Raw genomic sequence first — 24,220 nt, 5'->3', positions numbered from 1 at the left:
AAACTCCCCTGGGAAGCCATAAATGAGGCACTGACTGGTAGTATTGAGGGTCTTACTGCCCTGAATTGGGTTTACAATGATGATGAAAGTGGCCTGTGCAGAAAGAAACTGACCCAAAAAATCTAGATAAATGCTAGCTGTCAGCCTTGCCACCCTGGAAAATTCCCCTAGCCCTTATGTGGAAATCAAATAAGAACATAGGAGGTGTTATCTTAGTAATGGGAAAGTGACGCCCAGATTCACGTTGATTCCTCAAAGGTTGATGCCGTGTGAGTCAAGCCTAAGCCAGCCAGAGGATGCACACCCCATGACCCCAGCTGGAAATCACTGTGGCTGTGGCTGCTGAGTCTAGGGGTTTTGAAGGGTGAAATAAAAGGTGTCAGCCATGAGGACCAAACCATTCCATATAGTACTGGGTAGGCCAAAAACCATGTTAGTACATTTGGTTGGGCTGAGAGAAGCTGCTGCACTGCTCAAAATGGAAAGTAAATGTGCCTTGTTATTGGTGTGGAGGCACTCTCTCTCGTCCCCTTGATTCATCTATCCCCCACTATCTGAGTTATTTTAAGGAGAAAGATGATTAAACATGGGGCTGAAATCTCCTATCAGGAGCATTAAAGGCAATATGCACTTCTCTGTGTGTGCTAGGGAACTTCGAGGGGACAAGAGATTCAAATTTTTATGGCGCTGTTGGACACAGGTGCCCAACTCACCATGATACACATTGCCTGCATTCAGCTAATGGGATTTGAGCAAGGCTCAGAGCGGAGCAAGGAAGTTAACCGATTTTGTGGTTGGGACCCTTCTGGCCAATTCAATGTACTGTAGTTGTGACTTCCACTGCTGGATGTATAATTGATCTTGGTGTTTTACATGCATGTTCTGTGAATTCTCATAAAGTCCAGAGAAGAGTCTTCTGATCAGAAGAGAATTGCTCAATGAACACTTACTTCGTATTTCCCCGTGGGTGCCTACACTGCGCTGTGATTTGCTACCAGTGGATGAGCATGAGTTTTCGCATGAGTGTCTCTTCTCCCTGATGTCCAAAGCCTTTACTTTTTAAATGATGTCCTGTTAGTTGGCAAGTCAGAAGCCTGGGTCTCCATGGCTTTGACTGTGATGTGATCACACCTCGGCCAGCAGAGGTGGCTGATAAACCCTGACAAAATTCAAATCCTGCTCTGTGAGTTTCTTGGGACTATGTGGATGGATTCTCAATGCTCAAGGATACCCCTTTTGAAAAGCATCTGTGAGCTTGCTCTTATGGAAAGTGAGTGCCTGATCATGAAGTCCTTGTGACCCAGGCTCAATGATTAACAATTTGGGGAGTGCTCAATGAGCTTCACTTGTCAAATGGAAACGGTATATTTAAGTACTCAGCGAGTTGGCCTGATAGCATCTGGGATTTATATGAAAAGTGACAGCTATTTCTCTGGGAGAAACTTTATCTCCCATCCTACCACTTTGGAAAACTATTTGAAAGTACCTACTAAAGCAGTACATATAGATATCTTATGACCCAGCAATTTCACTTCTAGGTATATATTAACAGAAATACATACATGTGCATATCGAAAGACATTACACCAAATGACACATGTGAGAATATTCGTAGTATAATTACAATTAAAAAGCTGGAAATAGCTCAATTGTATAACAATAGAGTAAATAAGCAAATTGTGGCATATTCCTGCAAAGGAATATTATGCAGCTATTAAAATGAATGAATTAAAATGATAAGAACATGAATGACTTTTGAATATATAATTTGAACAAATCAGGCACAGAATAATAAATACTAAATTATTCCATTTATATAAAGTCCAAAAGAATACAAAAGAATATATGGTTTTAGAAGTCAGGAGAATGGTTAGCTGTATACTTTTACAAAGCTGGGTGCAAGGTGACTGGGAAGGATCTTGATGCTATTGGCTTTCTTATTTCCTGATCTGAGTGGTAGTTACATGGGTGAATTTGCTGTATGAAAATTCGTCAAGCTGTTCACTTATAATTGGGACAATTTTTTCTCTGTATTATTGTCATGTGGGAGACCCTGCTCGCTGCGCCATGTATTGTGCGGGGCGACCTGCGGGGTCTCTGCTCCCGCTCCCCACATAAGAATGCAGTACACAGTGAGGCCAAAAAGGAGCCATAGATGGGGGAGTCATACTACTATATTTTTACTGGTGGCTGGGCCGGAGACACAGGAAGCAGGATCCACACAATCTGCAACCCACCAAGCTAACTGCAGTCCACTCTTGCAGGCTCAGCCACCATCTTCTTGCTAGCCCCCATTTTGCTGCTAGCATAGCCACAGCAGTTATATTAGTGGCCAGTGGTTCACTGGATACAGCTGACGGCCAACTAGCCACAGATGATGGCCATTTACTACCTGAGCCAGCACCTTTCCACGTGAGGCCAAGAGTCCGGTAACTGCACTCCTGGCTCTGTCCCCACAATTATACTTTAATAAAAGTGACTATTAAATAATCATGCCATTGATAATAAAATGCTGAAAAGACTAGCACAAATACACAAACAATAAATTACATACTAATCATATTTATTAATACAGAAGCAAGAATCCCAAGTAAAATTGTAGCAGATCAGATCAACAAGTAAGTTAAAAGCAAAACATGCCATGATGAAGTAGAGTTCATTTCAGGAATTCAAGTCTGGTTGAATATATTGTCTTCTCTATAGATGCTACATGCATTTCAGAAAAATAAAATATCCATTCTAAATAATAATACTTAGTAAATCAAAGATAGAAACTCCCTCCTTTGAATATCTATATAATAGCAGCAACTAATATCACACTCCATTGTGAGTCAATAAAAGCATTTCCACTTAAATAAGAAAAACAATAAATATGTCTGCCAATACTATTACTGATTATTTTTCTAGAAGTTCCAGACAATGCAATAAGGCAAAAAAAAAAATAGTTAATTAATTAATTAATTAACTAAAAACATTGACAATTTGGTACTAAACCTCTTCTTTATTGAAGACTGTATTATTATGTGCCTGAATAAAAAACAAAAGAACAAAAGAATTAATTCCATAGAAGAAATACTGAACAATAATGCTCAGCACGTTGGGTATTTATAAAACATGTGTTTTAAAACTTAGAAAGGGTAGTAAAAAAGAAGATTCCCTGACTACAGCAAAACATACATTACAGGAATTTTTAGCAAGACATATATAACATCCGTAGGAAAAGTATAAAACTTTGCTGAGGACTATAAAGAACTACTTGATAGAATGGAGGGAAATACCAGATTTATAGACCAGAAGGTATATCTGGTGATTTCACTCTCCCGTGTTAACTTACTATTTAGAGCTACACCAATAAAAATACTGATATTTTAGAACTTTACAAAATTATCTTATAATTCAACTGGAAAAAATACACAGGTGAAAATACTTATGAGAATTATGAAAGTGAATATGGATAGATGACTCATGTTAGACAACATTAAAATGTGCAATGAGGCTGCAATAATTAAGATAGCGCTGTCCTGGAAAAAGAGTTGGCAGACTATTGAAGCATCTCAGATGTCCAGAAACAGATATGTATATACACACATATATGACTCTAGTTTAAAGGCAACAAGTAAAATAAGTGGGAAATAGGTAGATGATCCCCATTATTTCTAACCACAGGCAACCATTCTATTATGTTCAGTGTAGATACTTTGGTTATATATGTTCTCGTAAAATAGGTATTTTCATATTATATGCCCATCTGAGTTCTTGCTTAAGGGCTCATTCAGCCCTTAAAATCCATGCAGGTTACTATGTGAAAATCTAGTGGCTCATTATCTGGAACACAAGCACTACACGGTGTGCATTCACCACATTTTGGCTATCGACTTCCTCAGCAGCTGGCACCCAGATTGCCTCAACTTTTTATCATCAGGTAACTTTTGGTAGCGTCTTGTGACACTAGTGATCTGAGCCTGGAGATTTGAAATCACTTAGAATGGCTCCCTTTTTCTTGACTCTTTTGTTACTGTCTAGGATTTCACCTGCGCTTGGCCATGAGTTTTACGTTTTTCAGTGTGAGTCCATTCCCTTTGGCAGAGATGCATGTGGCCTGTCAGGAGGCGGGGCCGTAGTTGGTGGGTGTGGCCTTCCTGTGCAGTCTGTGCCTACTGGCTGTGGTGTCTCCCTTGTCTTCATGGCTGTGCTCTGTGTCCCATTTGTGATCAGTATCCCCACACCCACCTTTAGACAATGGAAGGCAAGGTAGGTTTTAGAAAATAAGCCGTGTTTTAGGATCAGTCCACTCAGGATTGGAATGCCAGCTCTGCAACCCACAACTGGACAGCTTTAACCAAACCATGCAGCCTTCCTAAGTCTCAGTTTTATATCAGTGAAATGTTAGCAACAATACCTGGTGCATGAGGGCATAGTGAGGCTTAAATGAGATAGGACACGGAAAGTTTACTTGCTGTTCTTTGAACACACATGGCTATGACTCCAGTAGAATTTGCTTGCAAGACTCTTCCATGCTGACTCACTCCCTTATCACCTTCAAATATTTCCCAAATCCTACCTTCTCAGTGAATTCTGTCCTGATGACCTTAATTAAAATGACAAACTACTCTTCTTCTATTCTCAAGTTTTCTTTTTTACACAGCACTTTCACCTTCAAAGATATTAGGCAATTTATTTATGTTCATGTTTATTGTTAGTTGTCTGTCTCCCCTTGCTAGATCCTGGTTAAGACCCTGGTCTGTGTTTTGTTTACTAACGGAGCCTAAGCACTTGGAAATAGCACTCCCAGCACTGTTTCCACGTGGCTTGGAGTCCCTACTAAATAAACATTTGTTAAATGAATAGTTTTACTTAGCATTGCTAAAATCAGAATAGTCCCAAGAGCCTACTAGTAAGAATGTGCCAGAATGGTCGCTTGAGAAAGTCAGTCTTTGGAGAAGGCAAACACCAGGCTGAGACCTGGATGGGACTGGGGTGTCCCAGCAGGAGTCCTTATTCTCAGTCACTACCTAGGAGACCAGAGGCCCTTGCAGGGAGTAGCCAGGTTGAGTCACCTCTGCATGGAATAGACAGTTAATAAAGGTCTATGTGCTGGATTTGGACATGACATGCATTTAACTTTGAAGATAGAGACAATTATGCCTTAGGCATCAAGAGCTCCATGACCAAATGGGAAATATCCTTGCTCATTGTCCATTGCCCTGACCATTTGGAAAAGAGCTCAACTTTGATCTAAAATTCAGCCTGGAAGCTGATCCTTCTGGTAACTGAAATGAAAATGGAGTACCCATTGGAAGAGGCTGCTCAGGAGCCTATATGAACAAAGGAGGAATACCATCCCCGTTTTTCAGACCATATGCATCCTCCCCTGCTGTTGAGAGAAACCTGATATAGCGCGGGTCGCTGGTGACTCAGCGGTCAACTTCGCTCAGAAACCTGCTGGTCAAGAGAGACTCCGGATGGCGCGTTTCGGTGCTGCTGCCTGTGGGGTGGGTGAACAGTTACCTGTATTTGAAAACATGTTGTGTTTGAATGGAGAGACAGCGGTATGGGGTCCCATTGACTCATTTCCACATTTTTCTTTTATGTGCCTCCTGCTCCTTTGCCACCCTCTCTCCCTCTTCCTTCTCGTCCCTTCACTGCTCTCCTGTCTTCCTTCCTCTGCCTTGGCTTCTCTGCTCTAAACCAGCGGTCCTCACACTTTACTGAGCATCAGAGTCACTGGGAAGCCTCATGAAAACACAGATCACGGGGCTTATTCCTCAGAGTCTCTGATCCAGTGCTTCCGGGCTGAGGCCTGAGAGCTTGCCTTTCTAGCTAAGTTCTCTTGTGTTGCTGCCGCTGCTGGTTCAGGGTCCACACTTCGAGAAGCGCTGCTCTATTGCTTGATTTCTCTCAACTCCTCGGCTCCACACTGTGTGTCTCTGTCTACCTCTGCCTTTCTGTCTCCTCTCTCCCATTGTTTTTCTCCTTTATGTCCTCATGAAACTCTGTCTCCCCTTTCACTGCTCTGACGTCACTCTTCTCTCTTTTAGTAACTTAGATTCAGGCGCAGGGTGGAGAAGGAAGCCCACGTCCCATTCCCCAGCATGCTGCATCGCAGACCGGAATTCTCTTCTCTTGTCTTCTCTCCAGTGCTCGTCAGAAGCCCTCCTACGAAAGCCTCCCTACCATGGACTGTAACACCCTGAGAGCCAAGGTAGGAACTAAAGCCCCAGATCCTTCTGTACGGCAGACTGCTACCTCTGCTCCTCTCTCCCATGGAGAATGCCTGGGAATCTTCAAAGACCACAGAAGTGGTGGGGAGAGATGAGAGAAAGTGAATTCATGAAAAGGCGTAAAAAACTGACAGTTTCAAAAATAATGATCTGGGTTTCCTCTTATTTAAAACTACCGAGCTGCCCTGCTGCTTTCATTGCTGCTGCAACTGACACTCAGCTATGTTTGGAATTAAAAATACATAAGTGCTTTCTGAAAAAGCTGCTAATTTGAAGGTCATTAGCAGCCAAAAACATATTTCCCTTATTTATAAAAAAGGCATGTAATAAAGCTATTAATATTTACTCTCCTCCCCGAGCTCTGGCATGCTTACTCCCTCCAGCATAAGCTGCCTGCTTGGGCCCGGCTCCCAGCAATGGGCCCGCCTGGTGGTCTTCGCTTCTTTATACCTGCCCTGTCTGGCGCTGGCCTCCAGCACCCCAAGGAGCCTGTGACTCACAGCGGCCTGACAGGAATGGATGTAAATTGCCATTAGAGTTGGTGAAATGGCCCTGTCTTCCAGGGAGAGGGCACTGCCGGCAGTTAAGTGCTGATGGGTTCAGAGGCACTTGCCTTGGTAAAGAGGATATTTGGGATAATTTCCCCTGTGGCTGCAGCTTGTGTCCTTGCTCCCAGCAGCCAGGCAGGCAGGCCTCTCCTGGGGCCGCTGTGATGGGCAACAGTTGTGTTCGCACTTGACCCAACATCCCTGCATGTCTGGAGGGAGCCTTCCACACCTCGCTCACCCTCCCGCCCCCAACCCAGGCTGAGGCTCACTTGACTTCACACTGCTGTCAACCACAGCGCCCCAGGACTCTTTCTTTGTGTGAGCACCACTCTCTGAGATTCTGTCTCCTGCCAGCTTCCCTGAGCTGGCCCCACCACACAGCCCCGCCTCCCAGCTCCCTCTCCTCAGCTGTTTGTTTATGAGGGAAATTACTAGAAGACCAGCCTGTCAGCAGCTTCCCTGTGAATCCTACTTGCAGAAGGGAGGGGTTAGGGGTGGGGAGAAAAGCAAGGGGGGAACGGCAATGAAGCTGGGGTTGTGGTTGCCATAGAAATATAGAAATGGAACTGACAACTGAAAAGCATTTCACAGAGCAGAGGAGAAGGAGGAAGTGAGAGGTGCGTGAGGGGCGAAATCACCGTGAGAGGAGCAGCTGATCAATAGGCAGTTACATAAAATATGTTCAGAAGGACTATATGGGATGGGGTCCCGGCCTAGGAGTGCAGGTCCTGTCAGAGGGCAGGGCTGAGATAAGGATGTCATTGCTCAGCCTAGTACTAGGGAAGCAAGCAGCACAGGGTCTACGGAAATGCTCCTTACACGTGGAGACCCGGCAGATTCCCTGCCACCCTCACCCCCTGCAGTGCAGTGACCACCAACCTTCTGGTTTGGGCAAGGCAGACCCCTGTGTTGGCCAGATGACCTTGTGATTCCTTCTGTAAGCCTGATGTGTGGCAAAAGGAAATATACAGTGGTGTACTCTGGCTTAATTTAGCGTCTTTTCCCTGAGATTTATTATTTCATTATTTTTTTTAAAAAAGTCATTTTGGGCTTACTTAACTAGTTTCTCTCACTGCTCTTATTCCTTCTAATTACATGTGTGAGGCAGCCGATTACGCTTGCTGCTCAGTGTGGGCTGGAGAAGGGACAACCTCCCAGTGGTATGTAGAGTGCAATCAATCTTACTAAAGCCCTCAGGATAACTCTGGGGGCTCAGAGGCCACAGAGGTGGGCTGCTGGCTCTGAGAGCCAGGGTGAGGGACAGGCAGCAACTGGGTCATCAGAGCCATTTCCATCAAGGTCAGTGACAGAAGATGCTGCGAGTGAGGGTGCCAGCAGCTGGGGTCTGTGCTTCTAATGCCAACTTTTCTCTGGAGCAAATCTGCTGCTCCCGGCATGTTGTGGATGGCAGTGGGCTCTCTGGAAATGCCCACCTTGTCTCCTGCCAGATCCCTCACCCAGGAGACCAAACCTTCAAAAACCGGCCTCCTCCACCCTCCCTCAGGACTCCTGCCTCTATGGCAGCATGCAAATCACTTTTCTTTCCTCCCCTATGAGATTGCGAGAGCCATTAGAGTAGACTGTGCTTGACATTTATAGGGATTCAGTAAAGATTTGTGAATGAATGGCTGCATGAATGAATAAATACATTTTGGCCTCTTAGAAACTGTCTTCCATTCTTTACTGCCACCACCGTCTCCGTCACCTGTTTGTATATCTCTACTTTCCCCTGACTTCCCGTGGGTCCCCTGGAGAAAGTCTCATCATGTGCTCTAACCAGCCAAGGAAATAGATTCCATGGTGGTCCACTGTTCCCTTTTCTGGTATTTTTATCCAGGACCACAGTCATTTTAACACTGAATATGAGCCATCTACCTTTCACTACTCACAGTAATATTCTGAGGAATTGCTTTGTTTCTACATTTCTGTAATATGGGTGGTAACAAGCAGAGTTGTGGTAAAATAGGATTCTCTGAAATGGCTTTCAAGAGACCATTGGCAAGGACTGCCTGACAGGGCTGATCAAACAGGCCCAGGATTTGGTGAGGCTTTTACAAATATTTTGGATTCCTGACCTTTGTCACAGCCTCCCTGACTCCAGCCACTGCATCTCCAGTCCACCTTAGACAGGCTGTGTCCAGGTTGGCTTAACTCCAGAGCAGGTGCTCTTAACCACTGGTTAGACCAGGTTCAGAGAACTAAGGTCCTTGTACAATATGTAGTGCTCTACCTGCTTTTGTAAATAAAGTTTTATTGAAATACAGCCACACCTGTTTATCTATATATCATCTATGACTGCTTTCATGCTACAATGGCAGGATTGAATAGTTGGAACAGAAACCATATGGTCCACATGTCTAAAATATTTACTATCTGGCCCTTCACAGAAAAGTCTTGGCATCCCCTGGATTAGATCTGCTACACTAGAGTTTAGAAGAGATGCTAGATTTTCTTGCTAGATGCAGGACTCAGAACACACAGAGTTAAATAAATCTCAGCACCATATGACAGTTTGCAAATAAGACCAAAGGAATGATGTTCACTCAAATGAAATCAGCTGTACAGTTATGCCCCCTGGGCCAGACAAGTTAATGCTTGGCAAACTACCCTCTCTGTGAAACATCTCAGCAGGAGCTGGGCCCCATGGTGGGAAAAAAACAATAAAAAATTGTTAATTGTTAAATTGGATGTCAGAGAAAATATCTTTCAAAGTTGCAGTAAGCACTTTGCATTTGGAAAATATCAGACTGTGAATAAGGCTGGAGGTCACCAATAGGCAAAGGAGCTCTTCTCCCACTGGGCAAAGTGGATGCAAGGCTTGGAGCCATCTGCTCTGTTCTGCAGGAAGACCCATTACCAGGTGCCCTGCTCAGCTGCTGCATTTCCTTTTAGCAAAAGCACACATAAAACCACGTGAGTAGGGTGATCTAAACATGGTTCTAAAGAGATGTAGTAAACATGGCCCACCCTGGAGCCTGGGGTGAAGTGACTTTAAGAAGAATCAATATAATCAATGAGTATTGTTGGTCTTTGGTTTCCTCGGTTAAAGGTGACTCATGGCAAAGGTAAATGGATTCAATTATTAGTTCACTTATTCAACAGATTTACTGTGTGATGACTGTGCCCCAGGCCTGCAGATTCAGCCATGAATAAGACAAGCTCTCCAGGTTGGCAAAACTCCTAGTTTGGGAGGGTGGGATACAGATGCATAAACAGACCATTATAACAGAAAATGAATATCATAATGGTGAGAAGCACAGGGAGCCGGGAGGTCTCAGAGGAGAAGCAGCTGACCAGGTGGGAAGACTCTGAGATGTCTTCAAGTAAAACAGGCTCACAGGATGGCCAGGAAGCAGCCAGGTGAGTTGGAGGCGGCATTCCAGGGCATTGCTCCAGCTGGAACTTCAGGACGAGGGGCAGAGCCTTGGATATCAGGACAGTGAGTGCCGTGGAATGTGCCAGAACAGGGGTTGGGAAATGCAAAGAAAAGTGAGTCAGATTCATATGTTTCCAAAATTCTATTTTTCAATTTTCTCCTTCAGATTTTTTTTGCCATATCCATATATTAATTTTACCATTATTTAGTTACTATTTTTCTTGAAAATAAGACACAGTTTTACTTGAATATATTTATTTTAAAAGGAGACTTCGTGATATCTGTGAAATAATGTATTTTATGTGCTAGATATATTTTTGTCTCTAGTATTCATTAAAATAAATGTATAACTATTATGATTTAAATAATTTGAATACATACACTCTAAAACCCTCTGGCTCACTGATGGTGCATTTGGCACTCTTGGAAACCCAGCAGGTTGACCCCTGAGGATGGCTTTGCAGTCACAAGAAAAATCTCTGAACAGTTATTAGCTGAAAAAAGCTATTCACAGTGACTAATACGCCCAGAAATTGGTCTTTAATCCAAAGAAGAGATTTGGTTTAGCACCAGAAAGGACAGGCCCTTGGCCTGTGAAAATAGGCAAGTAATATGCCTATGCAACATTGAAGAAGTTTCCAGAATCCAACCGTTGCTCCAATTTGACAGGCAGCCTGGGAATCCACCTAGAAGCAAGGCAAAGCTCGATTCCAATCTCTGCAAACATACAAGGTGAAGGGCAGAAATGATTAAGATGACAGATACATGCAATTGTGAAGTTCACAAAACCCCAAATCCACAGAGGTTAAGGATTGACCTTTATCAGAAGGCATGAAGACTTTTTACAACAAACCTCAGGCACTGATTTGCTTTCTATTTTTAGGTCATGTTCCCAAACCTCTAGAAGTAAAATAAACTAACTGATGCTCGCTACCATTTATTGTGCACGCCCTAAGAACCAGGCTCCAGACCATGTAATTTATATGTGGCCCCTCATTTCACCCTCGTAAAAAACCTTGTGGAGTAAATAATGCTACGCTCATTTTACAGACACAAAGTTTCAGAGTGTAAATAGGTCACCTGTGCTATGTGACAGGACTGGGATGACCAGTAGAAGTCCTCAGAAGATGCTTAGCTCAGTTGGCAGTATGTTTGGTGATTCAGAAAACACACTTCAGGCAAAAAACCTGGGTTCAGATGCTAACTCTTCAGTGAGATTGGGAACAAGCTGTTTGAATTTCTCTGAGCCTTACTAGTTAACACATTAACTAGTTACCAGTTAACTCAAGATGGGTACAATAATACCAATTGTATAAGTACTTGGTGTGCCTGGCTCATAGAAGGACTCAAAAAAAAAAAACACCACAAAAAAACAACAGCAATTGCTATTACCAATTATATATTATAATTGAATTTGTGATTATTGTTTTTGAGAAATTCTCAAGTGATCGTATTTCCAGCCCCCACCCCAGGAATACCTCCTCTAATTAGCTGTTAGAAAGACTCACTTTAAATTCTAAATGTAGAACACTCCCAGCTCTCACTCTAGATGAAACCTGGCATGGGAGCCCTAATCAGCTTATCTGCCTTTGCAAATCTCTTGGCTATGGTCAGAGATCCCCAAGATGTCTGTGATCTAAAAGGGGAAGTCCAGTTGGTGTGCCAAACCCCACTGGCCTTGAGAGCCGAGCACAAGGATGTTCTGCCTCCTGGGTCCTGACCTTTCCTAGTGTATGCTGGGAGAGTAGGGCTGGGCTGTCATCAAGCCCTATTGCTCCAGCAGGGAGCGGTGGGGTTGAGGGAACTTGGAGAGTCAACAGAACCACAGCAATCCACCAAAAGGTGGGCTAACTGCTCAGATTTGGAAGCAGTGTGTTCTCTTTGTACAGCTTAGACATGGGACACGTTCTGAGGTCCTCATTTCGTGCCCATGACCCTGACATGGGCAGATAAACTCTGAGGTGACATGTAGCTACCCACCCGCTCATCCAACAGATGCCACAACATCTAAACAGGTAAGGATTGCTGTGCACAATCAGGATTGTGTCCCATAGTAGTAAGGTTCTCTAAGAACAACCCCGCCTCTCCACCCAGTTTAGTTGTTTCTATCCTGTGTGAATGCTGGGGAAGCAGCATTGAGGAGGTTGGCGAGCTGCCCAAGCAGACACCAAACTAGAGTGGAAACGCCAAGGGTTCTCTCTGACCTGTCTGACCTGTCTTCCTGGCACAGCGGCAGTTCCACATATGTTGGTTGAATGAATGAGTGGAGTCCCGCTTCGCGGTTACCAGTCTCTGCTCCCCAAGTCCACATCCTAGTTCCTGAGAGTCTGGGATCCTGAAGCTGGACTCTGTCCTATGGCTAAGATCCTGATCCGGAAGCACAGATATCCCAGTCCCACTGCCTGACTGGTTGGTCCTATTGTCAGGCCCTTCCATTCATTAGGATGCTCATGAACTTTCCCTGGACTTTGCAGTACCATGGTGACCACCTGTGGCCTCTCACTACCATCCTAGCTCAGCCTCTCCCCCCCGGCACATTCCATTCTCTGTGACCAAGGCTCTCTTATCCTATCCCTAGAGTCTATCTATTTCTGGACCCCAAATCTCTCAGAATGGTGCTTCCTTTTGGGTTTAGTCTCCCTTGGCCTGCCCATGTCTCCCCCAACTCCATAAAGAATTATTATGTGTGAGCCGTGCTGGATGCTGGAGATACACAGATGAATATGATCCAAGGAGCTCACAGACTAGAAGGATGAATATGATGGAAGTAAGGACAATTGTTTAGGGGATAGAGAGGTGACTGACTGCAGACTGTGCCACCCTCACACATTTGAGCTGGGGCCTGATGGGCTCATGGCTGGGGAGTGGAGGGAATCCTAGCTCAGGGACAATCATGAGTACAGAAACAGAGGTGGAAAGGGTCTGGGCAGGCAGCAGGTATTACCTGGTGGGAAGTTTTGCTGGAGAGGTAGACCTGGGCCTCCCTTCCATGATCATGAATTTGGACTTCATCCCACCGGTGGTGGGTAGCCACAGCGGGAAATGGGCCTGTGATGTTTCATATTTGTTTCTCAGCAGATCCTCTCACTAACCGCTTATCCTTTTCATCAGAAATGGGCGTGCTGGCCTTATCGCTCTAGCATTAGGATGACAAGGCCCATGGTTTCAATCATGGCTATTCAACTGTCTGCTTAAGAGGCTGCAGAAACTAAGTGATTAGTTGTGAGGAAACTGGAAGGTGAGCTGCACTTCTGCTAGAAACTCATGTCATTCCTCGTTTCATTCATCCTCCAAACCAGGTAGAATGGGTGTATTTTAAGCTATTCCATCTCTCCAGCTGTAACCCCTGCCTTCTGTGTGGGTTGCCCTGTCCTCTCCTTTTCCTCCATGGGTTCTTTTTAATTAGCTCTGAAATGTGCTCAAGCCTTTCCCACTAAAAAATAACAAAATAACAACAACCAAAAGCTGCCTCCATCATCTCCATCCCTATTTTTATTCTCCCCTTCGAAGTCCAGTGTCTTCCTCCTTTTGTATGTAATTTGGGGAATGGGATCAAAATCCACTGGTTGCCCCAACCAGCAAATCCACATCTAGCTTCTGCTGATCTGATCTCTCTCGTACATCTTCCATCAGTCCACTTTTCTCTGTCCCCACTGCCATGTCACACGCTCCCCCTGGCCACCACCCCATTATCACACCAGCCTCCTAACTTGTCTCCCAGAATTGAGCCTAGTAAACCTTACTCCCTTTTGCATTTTGTGGCTGGACTGATTTATATCAAATATAACCCTGTTTCCCCGAAAATAAGACCTAGCCAGACAATTAGCTCTAATGCACCTTTTGGAGCAAAAATTATTATAAGACCCCGTCTTATATTAGATCATATGTATTATTGTGGGGACAGAGTCCCAGAGAGCAGTTTCCAGGCTCTCAGCCTCATGTGGAAAGGTGCTGGCTCTGGTAGTAGATGGCCATCAGCTGTGGCTAGTTGGCCATCAGCTGTTTCCGGTTAGCCATTAGCCACTAATATAACTGCCGTGGCTACGCTGTGTGTGTGTGTGGGGGGGGGGGGGGGGGGGTGTTGGTTGGTTGGCAGAGAAGCAGATGGCGGATTGTAGCTAACAAGGTTGGTTGGTTGGTTGGTTGGTTGGTTGGTTGGTTGGCAGAGAAGCCGACGGCAGGTTGCGGTTCGTGCGGCTCCTGTTCCCTGTGTCTCCAACCCAGCCGCCAGCAAGAATATAGTGGTGTGACTCCTCTATCTATGGCTCCGTGGGTGTTCCTGTTTGGCTTCACCATATCCTGCGTTCTTATGCGGAGAGCAGGACCAGAAATCATGCATGACATATTATATTATTATATTATATTATATTATATTATATTATATTATATTATATTATATTATATTATATTATATTATATTATATTATATTATATTATATAGACCTGGTCTTATAGTAAAATAAGACCGAGTCTTATATTAATTTTTGCTCTAAAAGATGCATTAGAACTGATTGTCCGGCTAGGTCTTATTTTCGGGGAAACACGAAATTCCCTTATTTCAACCTACTTTTCACCAATTGCGTTCAAAATAATACCCAGATTTCTTATGCCATATAAGACCCTTAATGAGCTATTCCCCACCTACCTCCCTTGGCACCCACTCTATTCGCCAGCCCTGCTGAGCAGCCTGTGATCTCATAAAAATGCCACTTGTTCTATGGCTTTTGAACTTTTGTCCATGCTGTTCCCTCTACCTTGAACACTAATTCCACCACTAACATCACCCCCTTCCCAATTTGATAAGTTATTTCACTCCTCATGTTCCAGTTTATCAGACGCCCCTCAGGGATGAACTTCTTTGACCCTCTAGGGCAATGACAGTGCCCTTCTCTGTGACCCCATAACCCTGTTTATTTCCCTGTTGAAGTTATGTAGAAAGTTGAGTTCTGCTATAAAGATGGTAGCTGGAACTTGTCAGTCTTATTCTGTGTCACAAAGCCATTTCCAGAGCTACAGCAGTTCCTAATGTACATGCAATTTAATGTACGTGTGAATTTAAAGACCAGAAACAGAAATTAAAGTCTTCTTGGAGAGACGAGACTTTTTCTTTCAGGAGAACAGAATAGCGGGCACAGTTGCTCAGGACCTTGCAAGTGGCTTATTTACCCATAATTCTGTTTTATTTTCCTCAACTTTTTTTTGTCTTCTTCTGATGAGTGGGTGGCTACTGGAACTCTTGGAGTCAGGATGGCTTTAGAAAGGTCAAACAACTCTTGGAAGGAAGTCTCAGTGTACACGGACTGGTAAAAGGCACAAATGATGCTTCCCTGCCAAGGAAGTCCTGCCTGGCTACTCTGCCAGCCAGTGTCAACCTGGCAGAACAATAGCCCTGGCTCAGCTTTCAGAAGGATGGGCTGCTCACTGCCCTTCACTGCCCTTCTCATTTGCCTCTATTGTACCAGGACAGTGTGGCATTCATTGCTGCCTCTTGGGGACTTGGCATGGGGACTGACATTTGGTGGGATGCTGCTTTCCCTGGGCTGTGCTCTGGGGAAGATGCAGACATCATAATAAGGATGCAGACGGGGTTGAAAAGGAGTGTGTTAAACTTCACAAAACTAAAATTAGAATAATTTACAATTGATAGCAGTAAAGAATAAGTGAGAAAGATTCCAACTAAATACCTAGGGATTAATTTCTCTAAAAGCAGGCCGTTCAAGGTCATAGACTTTTGTAGGTGAAATAATGACATGTTAAACTTTCTCAAGTCAAACTTATTTAAATCACCAAATATGTACTGAGTGGCTTCCATGTGTTAGGCAGGGTGTTGGGTGTGGGGTACAGAAGTGAAGAGGAGATGGTCTGTGTTCACTCCCACTCCAGGGATCTGGAAGGTTCTAGTTGGGAATGCTGTGTGTCAAGTCATGACTCCCCAGCAACACAAGAACCCATCAAAGGCTTGTGATAACAAGGTCAGCCCTGGAGGGAGGCATGCAGGGTGCGTGGAAAGGAGAGGCAACTTTTTCTCCCAACCATCCTCCACTCCCCAAGGGTGTCCATCCCATCCACCCTTAAGCAGGGTCTGTGGAATAAAACCCCCCCAGGCATACACACCACCACCACCATCACCAGGGCCTACATTCTCTGAGAAGGATTGAAAGTTTGTTCTTAGACCTCTGTGTACCTATTTTTTATTTGGAAATTGTTGGTCTCAAGAGATATCCTGGTGGTGAACACGGTTGCCATTTGATGTCAATCAAACTTGAATGACCTTCCAGTGTGATCCAGCCATCCCCTCCCCTTTTTGACAACCTTTCTGTGACCTCAGCAATTTCCCTCTACCACCACCATCCCCACCAGCCCCATTGATATCTTAGACAATGCAAAACCTCTGGCTACTTTTGAAAATGACCCTGTCACTTCTATATGAACTGCAAGGCATCTCAATAAATGCTGAGCTCACTCTGACATGGATCTTAAGTGTCCTTTGAGCCTTCCTGGTGGCAGAGAACAGTGGACGGTGCCTGTTTGCTGCTGGTACCCCATCAGAGCTGTGCTTCTCCCTTGCTTCACTTGCCAGGGACCTAAACATGCTCTTAGTCAGTGGGTGCCAGGGCTATTATTATTTCTGAAATGATAATAAGCTTCCCAGGTTAGCCCCCGAAGACCTTCTTGAGAAGAAAAGGCAGCTGTTAGAATCTTTCACTTTTAACTACTACTTTGTAGATTGTCAGCCTCCTGCCTGACGTGTCACTCTTCCTGCCCTTCAATAATCCTGGACTTCTATCCCTCAATTCTCAATAGCTTCTGTTCTCTTCACACATGCTGGTCAAGGGTAATTTCTAGTACTCACTTGATTTCAATTATTCAAAGGGACTCCCATGAGAGCCCAAAGACCGAGCTCTACACATAACATTTTTTGGGGGTGGGGGGTAGAGGGAGGTGGTAGGTGCAGGAGGCATATGCTTTTAGTAGTATGTGTTCCTATTTGACATATATGAGCCTCAGTGATCTCCAGATGATACAATAAATATATGCTCTGTAGATGTATCTGCTCTCTATTCTTCATTTCATTCTTTAAGAATTAGAGGGGGGTAAGGAGAAGGCACAGAGATGTGGGTCACAATCTCCAAGGCTTCCTGACAAATCGCCTCCGTTCCCATAACCCTGGCTCAGGAATTAATTAAACATCTCCCAGCGTCTCCTGTGCAGTTCCTGCCCACCCGACACTTGGTGGCTGTAGGTGTGTCTGACAGAGGCCCCCTTTCTGTGAGCCATACCCTGGACTGCACAGCACTTTAGCCCGGCTCACAGGGCCACAGGCCACTGACCACTGTGTGAAGTGTGTTTTCAAGAAAGGATTGGAATTGGAATTAATCCTCCAACAAGTGATGAGGTAGCAGGTCTAACTGAAATTCAGAGAATTGGGGTCTTGCTGCCAGTGAGCATTCTCCCCAAGGAGCTCTTTTGAAAATATGAGTAAAGTCCCCTGGTGTTAAAAGCCAGTGGGGACAGATACCTCTGTACAGGAGACAAGCCTCTTCCACCACTTCATGCCCAAGGGTGTGAGAGTTCATTTCCCTCTTTCTGGGTAGCTCAAGAACCTCAATGATTCTCATTCTCTGAGTCCAAGTCTTTACATCTATTATCATTCATTCATTCCAGGAAGGTAGGTTAGTGCCCTGCAGTGGTTCAAAAATGTGGTCCCTGGAGCAGTAACATCAGCACCATCTGGTGAGTTGTGAGAAGTGGAGATTCTTGGTTTCCATTTCAGATCTACTGAATCAGAAAACCTGGGGGAGGGGGGAAGGGGGCAGTGATCTGTGTTTTAACACACCCTCCAAGTGATGCTAACACATGCTCAAGCATGAGATCCACTGGGATAGTGGTTAAGAGCATGGATTTGGATTGCCTGTGTGAAATCCTGATTCCACCACTGTGTGATCTAGGAGAGGTCTTTGTATCTCAGTTTCCTCATCTGAAAACTGGGGACAATAAAGTGTCTGCTACTACTTCACAAGATGATTGTGAGGAAGAGAGTTAATACATGCAAAGTACTCGGAATGTGTCTGGCACAGAGAACCTGCTCAGGCATGTCAGTCTTTATGAAAGGTAGTTATTACTACCTGATCATACACATGAGAAGCAAACTGAAGCCCAAAGAGGTTAATGACTAGACTCGTGCTACAGAGGGAAGGCATGATGTCTCAATCACTAGAAACACACCACATTTCAGGGTGTGGGGTGGGGAACCCTGGCATATGAAGCTGTGCTGGGCATCTGCAGGGAGGGGAGCCTGTCAAGAGCTTGGTTACGCTCTCCCCACTGCGAATTATGCTTCCAGGCCCTGGCTCTGCTGACCCCTCATGCTTTCCCCTTGTGTACTTTGGGCTCCCTCTGCCTCTGCCTCTGCCTCTGCCTCTGCCTCTGCCTCTCCCGCTCCCGCTCCCGCTCCCGCTCCCGCTCCCGCTCCCGCTCCCGCTCCCTCTCCCTCTCCCTCTCCCTCTCCCTCTCCCTCTCCCTCTCCCTCTCCCTCTCCCTCTCCCTCTCCCTCTCCCTCTCCCTCTCTTTAAAGATTTTATTGGGGAAGGGGAACAGGACTTTATTGGGGAACAGTGTATATTTCCAGGACTTCTTCTAAGTCAAGTTGTTGTCCTTTCAATTTTAGTTGTGGAGGGCGCAGTTCACCATCTCTTGCGGAGTCGAACCAGCAAGCTTGTGGTTGAGAGCCCACTGGGAATCGAACCAGCAGCCTTCGGCATTAGGAGCACAGAGCTCCAACAGCCTGAGCCACCGGGCTGACTCTCTCTCTCTCTCTCTCTCTCTCTCTCTCTCTCTCTCTCTCTCTCTCTCCCTCTCTCCCTCTCTCCCTCTCTCCCTCCCTCTCCCTCCCTCTCCCTCCCTCTCCCTCCCTCTCCCTCTCCCTCTCCCTCTCTCCTCCCCATCACCCTCCTCCTCTCTTTCTCTCTGTCTGTCTGTCTCTCCCTCCCTTCCTCCTTTGTGGGGTCCTATGGTAAACCCCAACCAAAGAGTGTGGTACGACCTTCACCTTGACCTTGCTTTTCCTGCAGCCAGAAGGTGCTCTGGCATTGGTGAAGGAACAGTGAGGATGTGGGGTGAAGGATGCTGCCTGAGGAATTTGGTGACAAATTAAAATTCATTCCTGTGGAAAATTGAGAGTAGATTAGTGGAATTGCCTAGGCATGTACGACACTTCACGGATTGAGGTCTTTGGAGTAATTAGCAAATTGTGCATGGAATTGGTAAGCTATTAGTAAGGGGAAGTTTTCTCTTCTACCTACTGTGTGGCTGTATTGGGGTCCTTTGCAACATCTGCAATCTGCTGAGACAGTTCTGACCATCTCCTCCTGTCCCCCAGGGGTTAAGCATAAGAGTGGTGCTTTAAGACGGGGCTCCCCTGCTTTGGAGCCGTACCCCTAGGCCTATGAGCCTCTTCAGAAGGTGAGGCCCTCCCCAAGTACAAAGTTACCTTGGACTAGGGAAAAAGGCTCATCTCACCTTAAGTACGTATTAAATAAGCTACGGGGGAATAATAGCTTCCCTTACTACCTCACACTGCTCCCTTCCAACTGCATGTTCACAGACATATCACAAGAAAGCAATCTAAAACAGTCTTTCGTGGATCTTATAAAGTTGGTGTGGATGTGAAATTCTTACATGCAGTGTCTGAACCGAAATCAGTGTCGAGAGTGTATTATGGGTGATTGTCTATGTTTTTTGCCAGTGACTTCTTAAGCCACACATTTGAGACTTCAGAGCCTCATAGTTATTTGGTTCTTCCGTTGGGTCACATCAGTGAGAGTGGTTTTAATATATTCTGCTTCTTGGGAGTCACAGGGTCCCAATGTGTTCCCTCCATCTCATTAGGGGGAAGAAAGATGGTTATTAAGGATTCCCCTGTAACTTGGGGACAGACCCACTGGGGTCCAGGAAGACACACTCTGACACCATTCTATGTAAACCCAGACATGCTTCTGCTCATTTTAATTAGACAGATAAAATTAGCAAGGAGATTAAGGTAAAAGGAGAAATTAAAAATATTTAAATGTTAGGTGGAATTTACAAAAGTGAATTGAACAATGAGGTACAAGAAGGAATGCAGAGAGACACAGACACATTAGAAACATTCCTCGGATGCCACACGGCTTAAGTCAGTCCACGGATAAGGTAAGAAGAATTCTCCCTTGCCACCTCTTGAATTGCAGATTCCAGGACGTGGAAGAACATTCTCCAGAAACACTTTCCTTCTCCTTCTCTTCAGATGTTACCAAGAATAATTAATCAGTCAGTATCCTTCTAGAATGGCCCACACTGCATCCAATTCAAACCACTCACCTGTTTCCTATCAGAATTTGCAAGCTCTTGAGAGTTTTTCCCCATTTTGTTTTATTTTTCTCCCTACCCTCTCTCCCCACTGAGCCAGTAGGCCAACTGGGCCAATCAGTAACACAGTCAGGCCCCTTTGAATTTCCCAGGGCAAAGACTTCCCAGATCTTTCTTGTTTGCATCTGTTACGAACAAGCACAGTCATTTTATAACGCAGACGTACATATGCGTGCTCTCACACACGGAAACAGGTTTTTCTTTTTTTTTCTTTTTTTTGTTTTTTTCCAATTTGTGGTTTCTTTTTCCTTTTTGCAGAAAATGCAAACAAAAGAAAAACAAGGTTTTCAATTGAAGGTACATCTCTTCTTCAATATGAAGACATTAATTGAATTGGTCAGATCCCCCATGCAGTGGCCAGCAAAATCCTTTGGCAACTGACAGAATGACATCTGGAGACTCAGGAGCTGGGGTTGGTTTGAAGAAACTTCCCTACACGAGTTGTGAGCAAAGGGACATGGGTATGGGAGAAGGGAGAGGACTCTTGGGGAGGAGGACAGAAGGAGAAAAGAAAAGAATGTCATTGGTGAGGAAGAAAATGGAACGCTGCTGTTTCTTCCCTCCACCTCCTTCCCTTCCTTCCTGTGGATGGATGACTCCAGCCCACTGAAGGGGGAGCTGAGTTTACTCTTGTCCCACAATGTATATTGTTGTGTCTTCACTTCCATTGAACATCACCTTTTCATATTTTCATCGTTATGTAGTTGGTTTCCCACGGCATCTTAAACATGCGTCTGTTACTGAGAAATGAAGGTTGACTATTAAGGACAGGTCCAGTTTATCCTTCACTGATGTAATGCATTTCTCAGTGGAGAAGCCAATCTCTCCAGAACATTCTACAGTGGTCAACCTCTGGTTCCCCCTTGAGCCTGGTCCTTTTCCTTCCTCTCCTCCCCTCAGAAGATCAGAGTTCTCATGCCATTGCTGTTGGTGACTGACTCATCTGGACCCTCATAGAATGAATGCTGTTCAGGATCTTCTTTTGATGACCTGCCAAGGTGACCCCTATTCTCAGAAGGTCTCTACGAGGGAAAAAGCCACAAAAGAAGACACTTTAGTGTTAGAGCAGCTTTTCACAGATCAAAACTCATCATAGAAGGTAAGCTCCTGATAATAGTTGGGTAGGCAAATAAAAGTGTTTAAAATCCCAGGGGCCCAAGTTTGTGAGTCTTTGGCAAACACCTACCTAGATATTTTCTTGCTCAAGCTCACTTTTTCAACTCAGTGGCCCTTGTCTACAAACATCCTCCAACTATGACAATCCTGGAAGTGCTATACCTGGTTCTTTCCCTATCAATTCTGGAGCAGGCCCCTTTATCATGTCTATGACCCTAGGTGAACTAGAACTTTCCTCTGCTGTTTTTTTTAAAACACTCCAAGCACATACTGTATGGGGCTTTAGTTATTCTGTAGAGTTTTCTGCTAAAATTAGCGATCACCCACTGTGATTGAAAAGATGTGGGGCTTGCTTGGTTTTCTGATGTTTTCCCCCTGAGTTTCTGTTTTCTGCCTCTATTTGAATTTTAATATTATGAATTTTTAAGAAGGGTGATCTCAAAGTAACTTTCAAACATCTGCCCAAGCAGAAATCCAAGGAATATGTTTAGGATAGGGGTTTGGTTTGGATTCATCTTGGAGCTGTGAGTCTTAATATGAACAAGTTCATGGCTTAATTTCACTTTGGGGAGACCATGCTTCTTTCCTTAGTCAATAATAACAATATATGACATTGCTTGAGTGCTTTTCATGTGCCATATACTATCTCATTTATACCTATGGAAGCATCTTGTAAAAATTGACAAACCTTTCAAATTCAATGATAGTAATTTAACAACAATCATTTCTCGTGTACATCCAACGGGCAATAGGCAATCAGCCAAGTGCTTTGCATGTGCTATTTCATTTACTTCTCACCACAAAGCAATGAGATGGGCATTATTATCATTTGCACATTTATAGACAAGGCAAATAGGGCTCAGAGAACTTAAGTAACATGCTTAGAATCACACAGTAGGAAAGCAGTGGTGGAGCTGGGGTTCAAATTCAAGACCACTTGGCTCTCAGCAACCCTGAAGGGCTGCTCTCAAACTCTTCGAGGTTCATGACTGTACTCCCCCCAAAGCCATGGATCCCCAGCACAACAGATTACTTTGTACACTGTGCACCAGACCCCTGAGGAGGACCCTGAGCTGCACCTGCCTCCGCAATGCCTTGGCTTTCCTGATTCCCCTCCTTTCAGCTGGCGGTCAGTTCCCCAGGGCTGCAACTGCTTTCACTTGTTAAATTGCCCATGTCCTTTTAGCAAACACTTTTGAGAGGCATCGTTGAATTTTGGATTCACAATCTATTTTATTTAGTTGCCCGTGTTCTTTTCCCGTCTTTTATCTCTCAAGAAACAAACTAAATTGCTTCAATAGTGTGTCGACATTTTTTTACTTTGAACTAAATTCCTTAATTTTCAGTTTCATTTTCCTTTTAGTCTTTTCTTTGTTCTTTTTCAGGTGGCTATTCCTGGACTAAGGGAATTACTCCACTTGATTCCTTCTGTTTGTAGGCGATCAGGTGATAACGGCCCCTATACTCAGCCAGACCACAGTGGAGAAGCAGGAGTAGCCCTGTTTTCTGTCCCTGCAGCCAGGCCCTCAATCATCTGGACCATCCATATTAATTCTACAAGATGGGGAAGCTGGTTTTCCACTAAGTAAGTGCTTCTTTTTTTATTTTTGGTGTCTGCCAATAATTCATGTCATGGACTGTCCTTTTTAGGTATTACCAGGAAAAGAAATCACATTTTAAAAAATAAGTTGTGAAGTTTAATGGAATCAAGGCTAGATGCACATTCAAGCCATCTCCCTGGAGGAAGTAGAGGTTCCATCATTTCTGGCAAGAATAAACCTCAGAGATGGAGGTAGACTCCAGGAAGAGGGCCTGCAAAGCAGGAGTCAAGGACAGAGGCTGAGTGTCAAGCCATCTGTCTGGGGCTCAGTTGCCGGGGGTGGATATCCACTGCCTCCCCTGGGACTCAGCACCTGGCCCACCCCAGGGGGTAGCCCCGCACCTAACACTGCACCCAACACAACAGGTGATCAATACGTGTTTGTCAACTGCCTGGTGGACTGACTGGTCCTCTACTGTTAGGAAACCAACCTAGTGCTGTCAGTACACATGGTAGCCTGGGCAGCCAGTCATGTCTCCTCTGGTATGTGTGTGTATGTGTGTGTGTTCAAATTTTGATGGACTTTAGACGTTAGACCAACTTTAGTTTAGTGTTTCATACACTTGGCTGCACTATAGAATCACCTGGGGAGTTTTTAAAATCATGATGCCCAGGTCTCAGCACATATCAATTAAATCAGAAGATCCAGCGGGGGACCAGGCATCAGTACTTCTAAAGCTTCCCCGGTGATTCCAGTGTGCGGCAAAGTGTGGGCATCACTGTGGCCCTGGAGTGCACTGGAGAAGGATATGGAACTGGCAGTCAGGAAAGCAGGCTTTAGCCCCCACTTTGCCACTCATGAGCCCTGAACCTATAAAAACTAACTTCACTTACTTTCTGAGTTCACTAAATGAAAGGGGTGGAACTATATAAACGCTGGGGGTGCCAATAAAATGTATACAAGTGGACACTTTGGTGTCAAGCAGTAGTCCGCTGTAATCAGAAGTGTCTGGAT

The 24,220-nt window shown here is 44.8% G+C and overlaps 1 protein-coding gene across 4 annotated transcripts in view; it reads right to left on the bottom strand.

Moving 5' to 3' along the window:
- Positions 1–20,116: 20,116 nt before the first annotated feature.
- The window catches only part of EPHB1 (EPH receptor B1), a 418,394-nt gene continuing 414,290 nt past the window's right edge, over positions 20,117–24,220 (bottom strand). For 3 of the 4 annotated variants that reach the window (XM_074312877.2, XM_019748058.3, XM_019748067.3), the window contains exon 15: positions 20,745–21,571. In XM_074312877.2, coding sequence (XP_074168978.2) covers positions 21,463–21,571 — 109 coding nt within the window. In that variant the 3' untranslated portion in view covers positions 20,745–21,462. Of the gene's footprint in view, positions 21,572–24,220 lie in introns of all 4 variants that reach the window. The other variant, XM_019748047.3, reaches the window with a different exon arrangement.

Source organism: Rhinolophus sinicus, chromosome 5 (genome assembly GCF_057876585.1).
Source record: "Rhinolophus sinicus isolate RSI-liver-muscle chromosome 5, RSI-T2T, whole genome shotgun sequence".
Taxonomy (NCBI): Eukaryota; Metazoa; Chordata; class Mammalia; order Chiroptera; family Rhinolophidae; genus Rhinolophus; species Rhinolophus sinicus.
The sequence above is the reverse complement of the archived record's forward strand: the minus strand, read 5'-3'. Positions and strand labels throughout refer to the sequence as shown.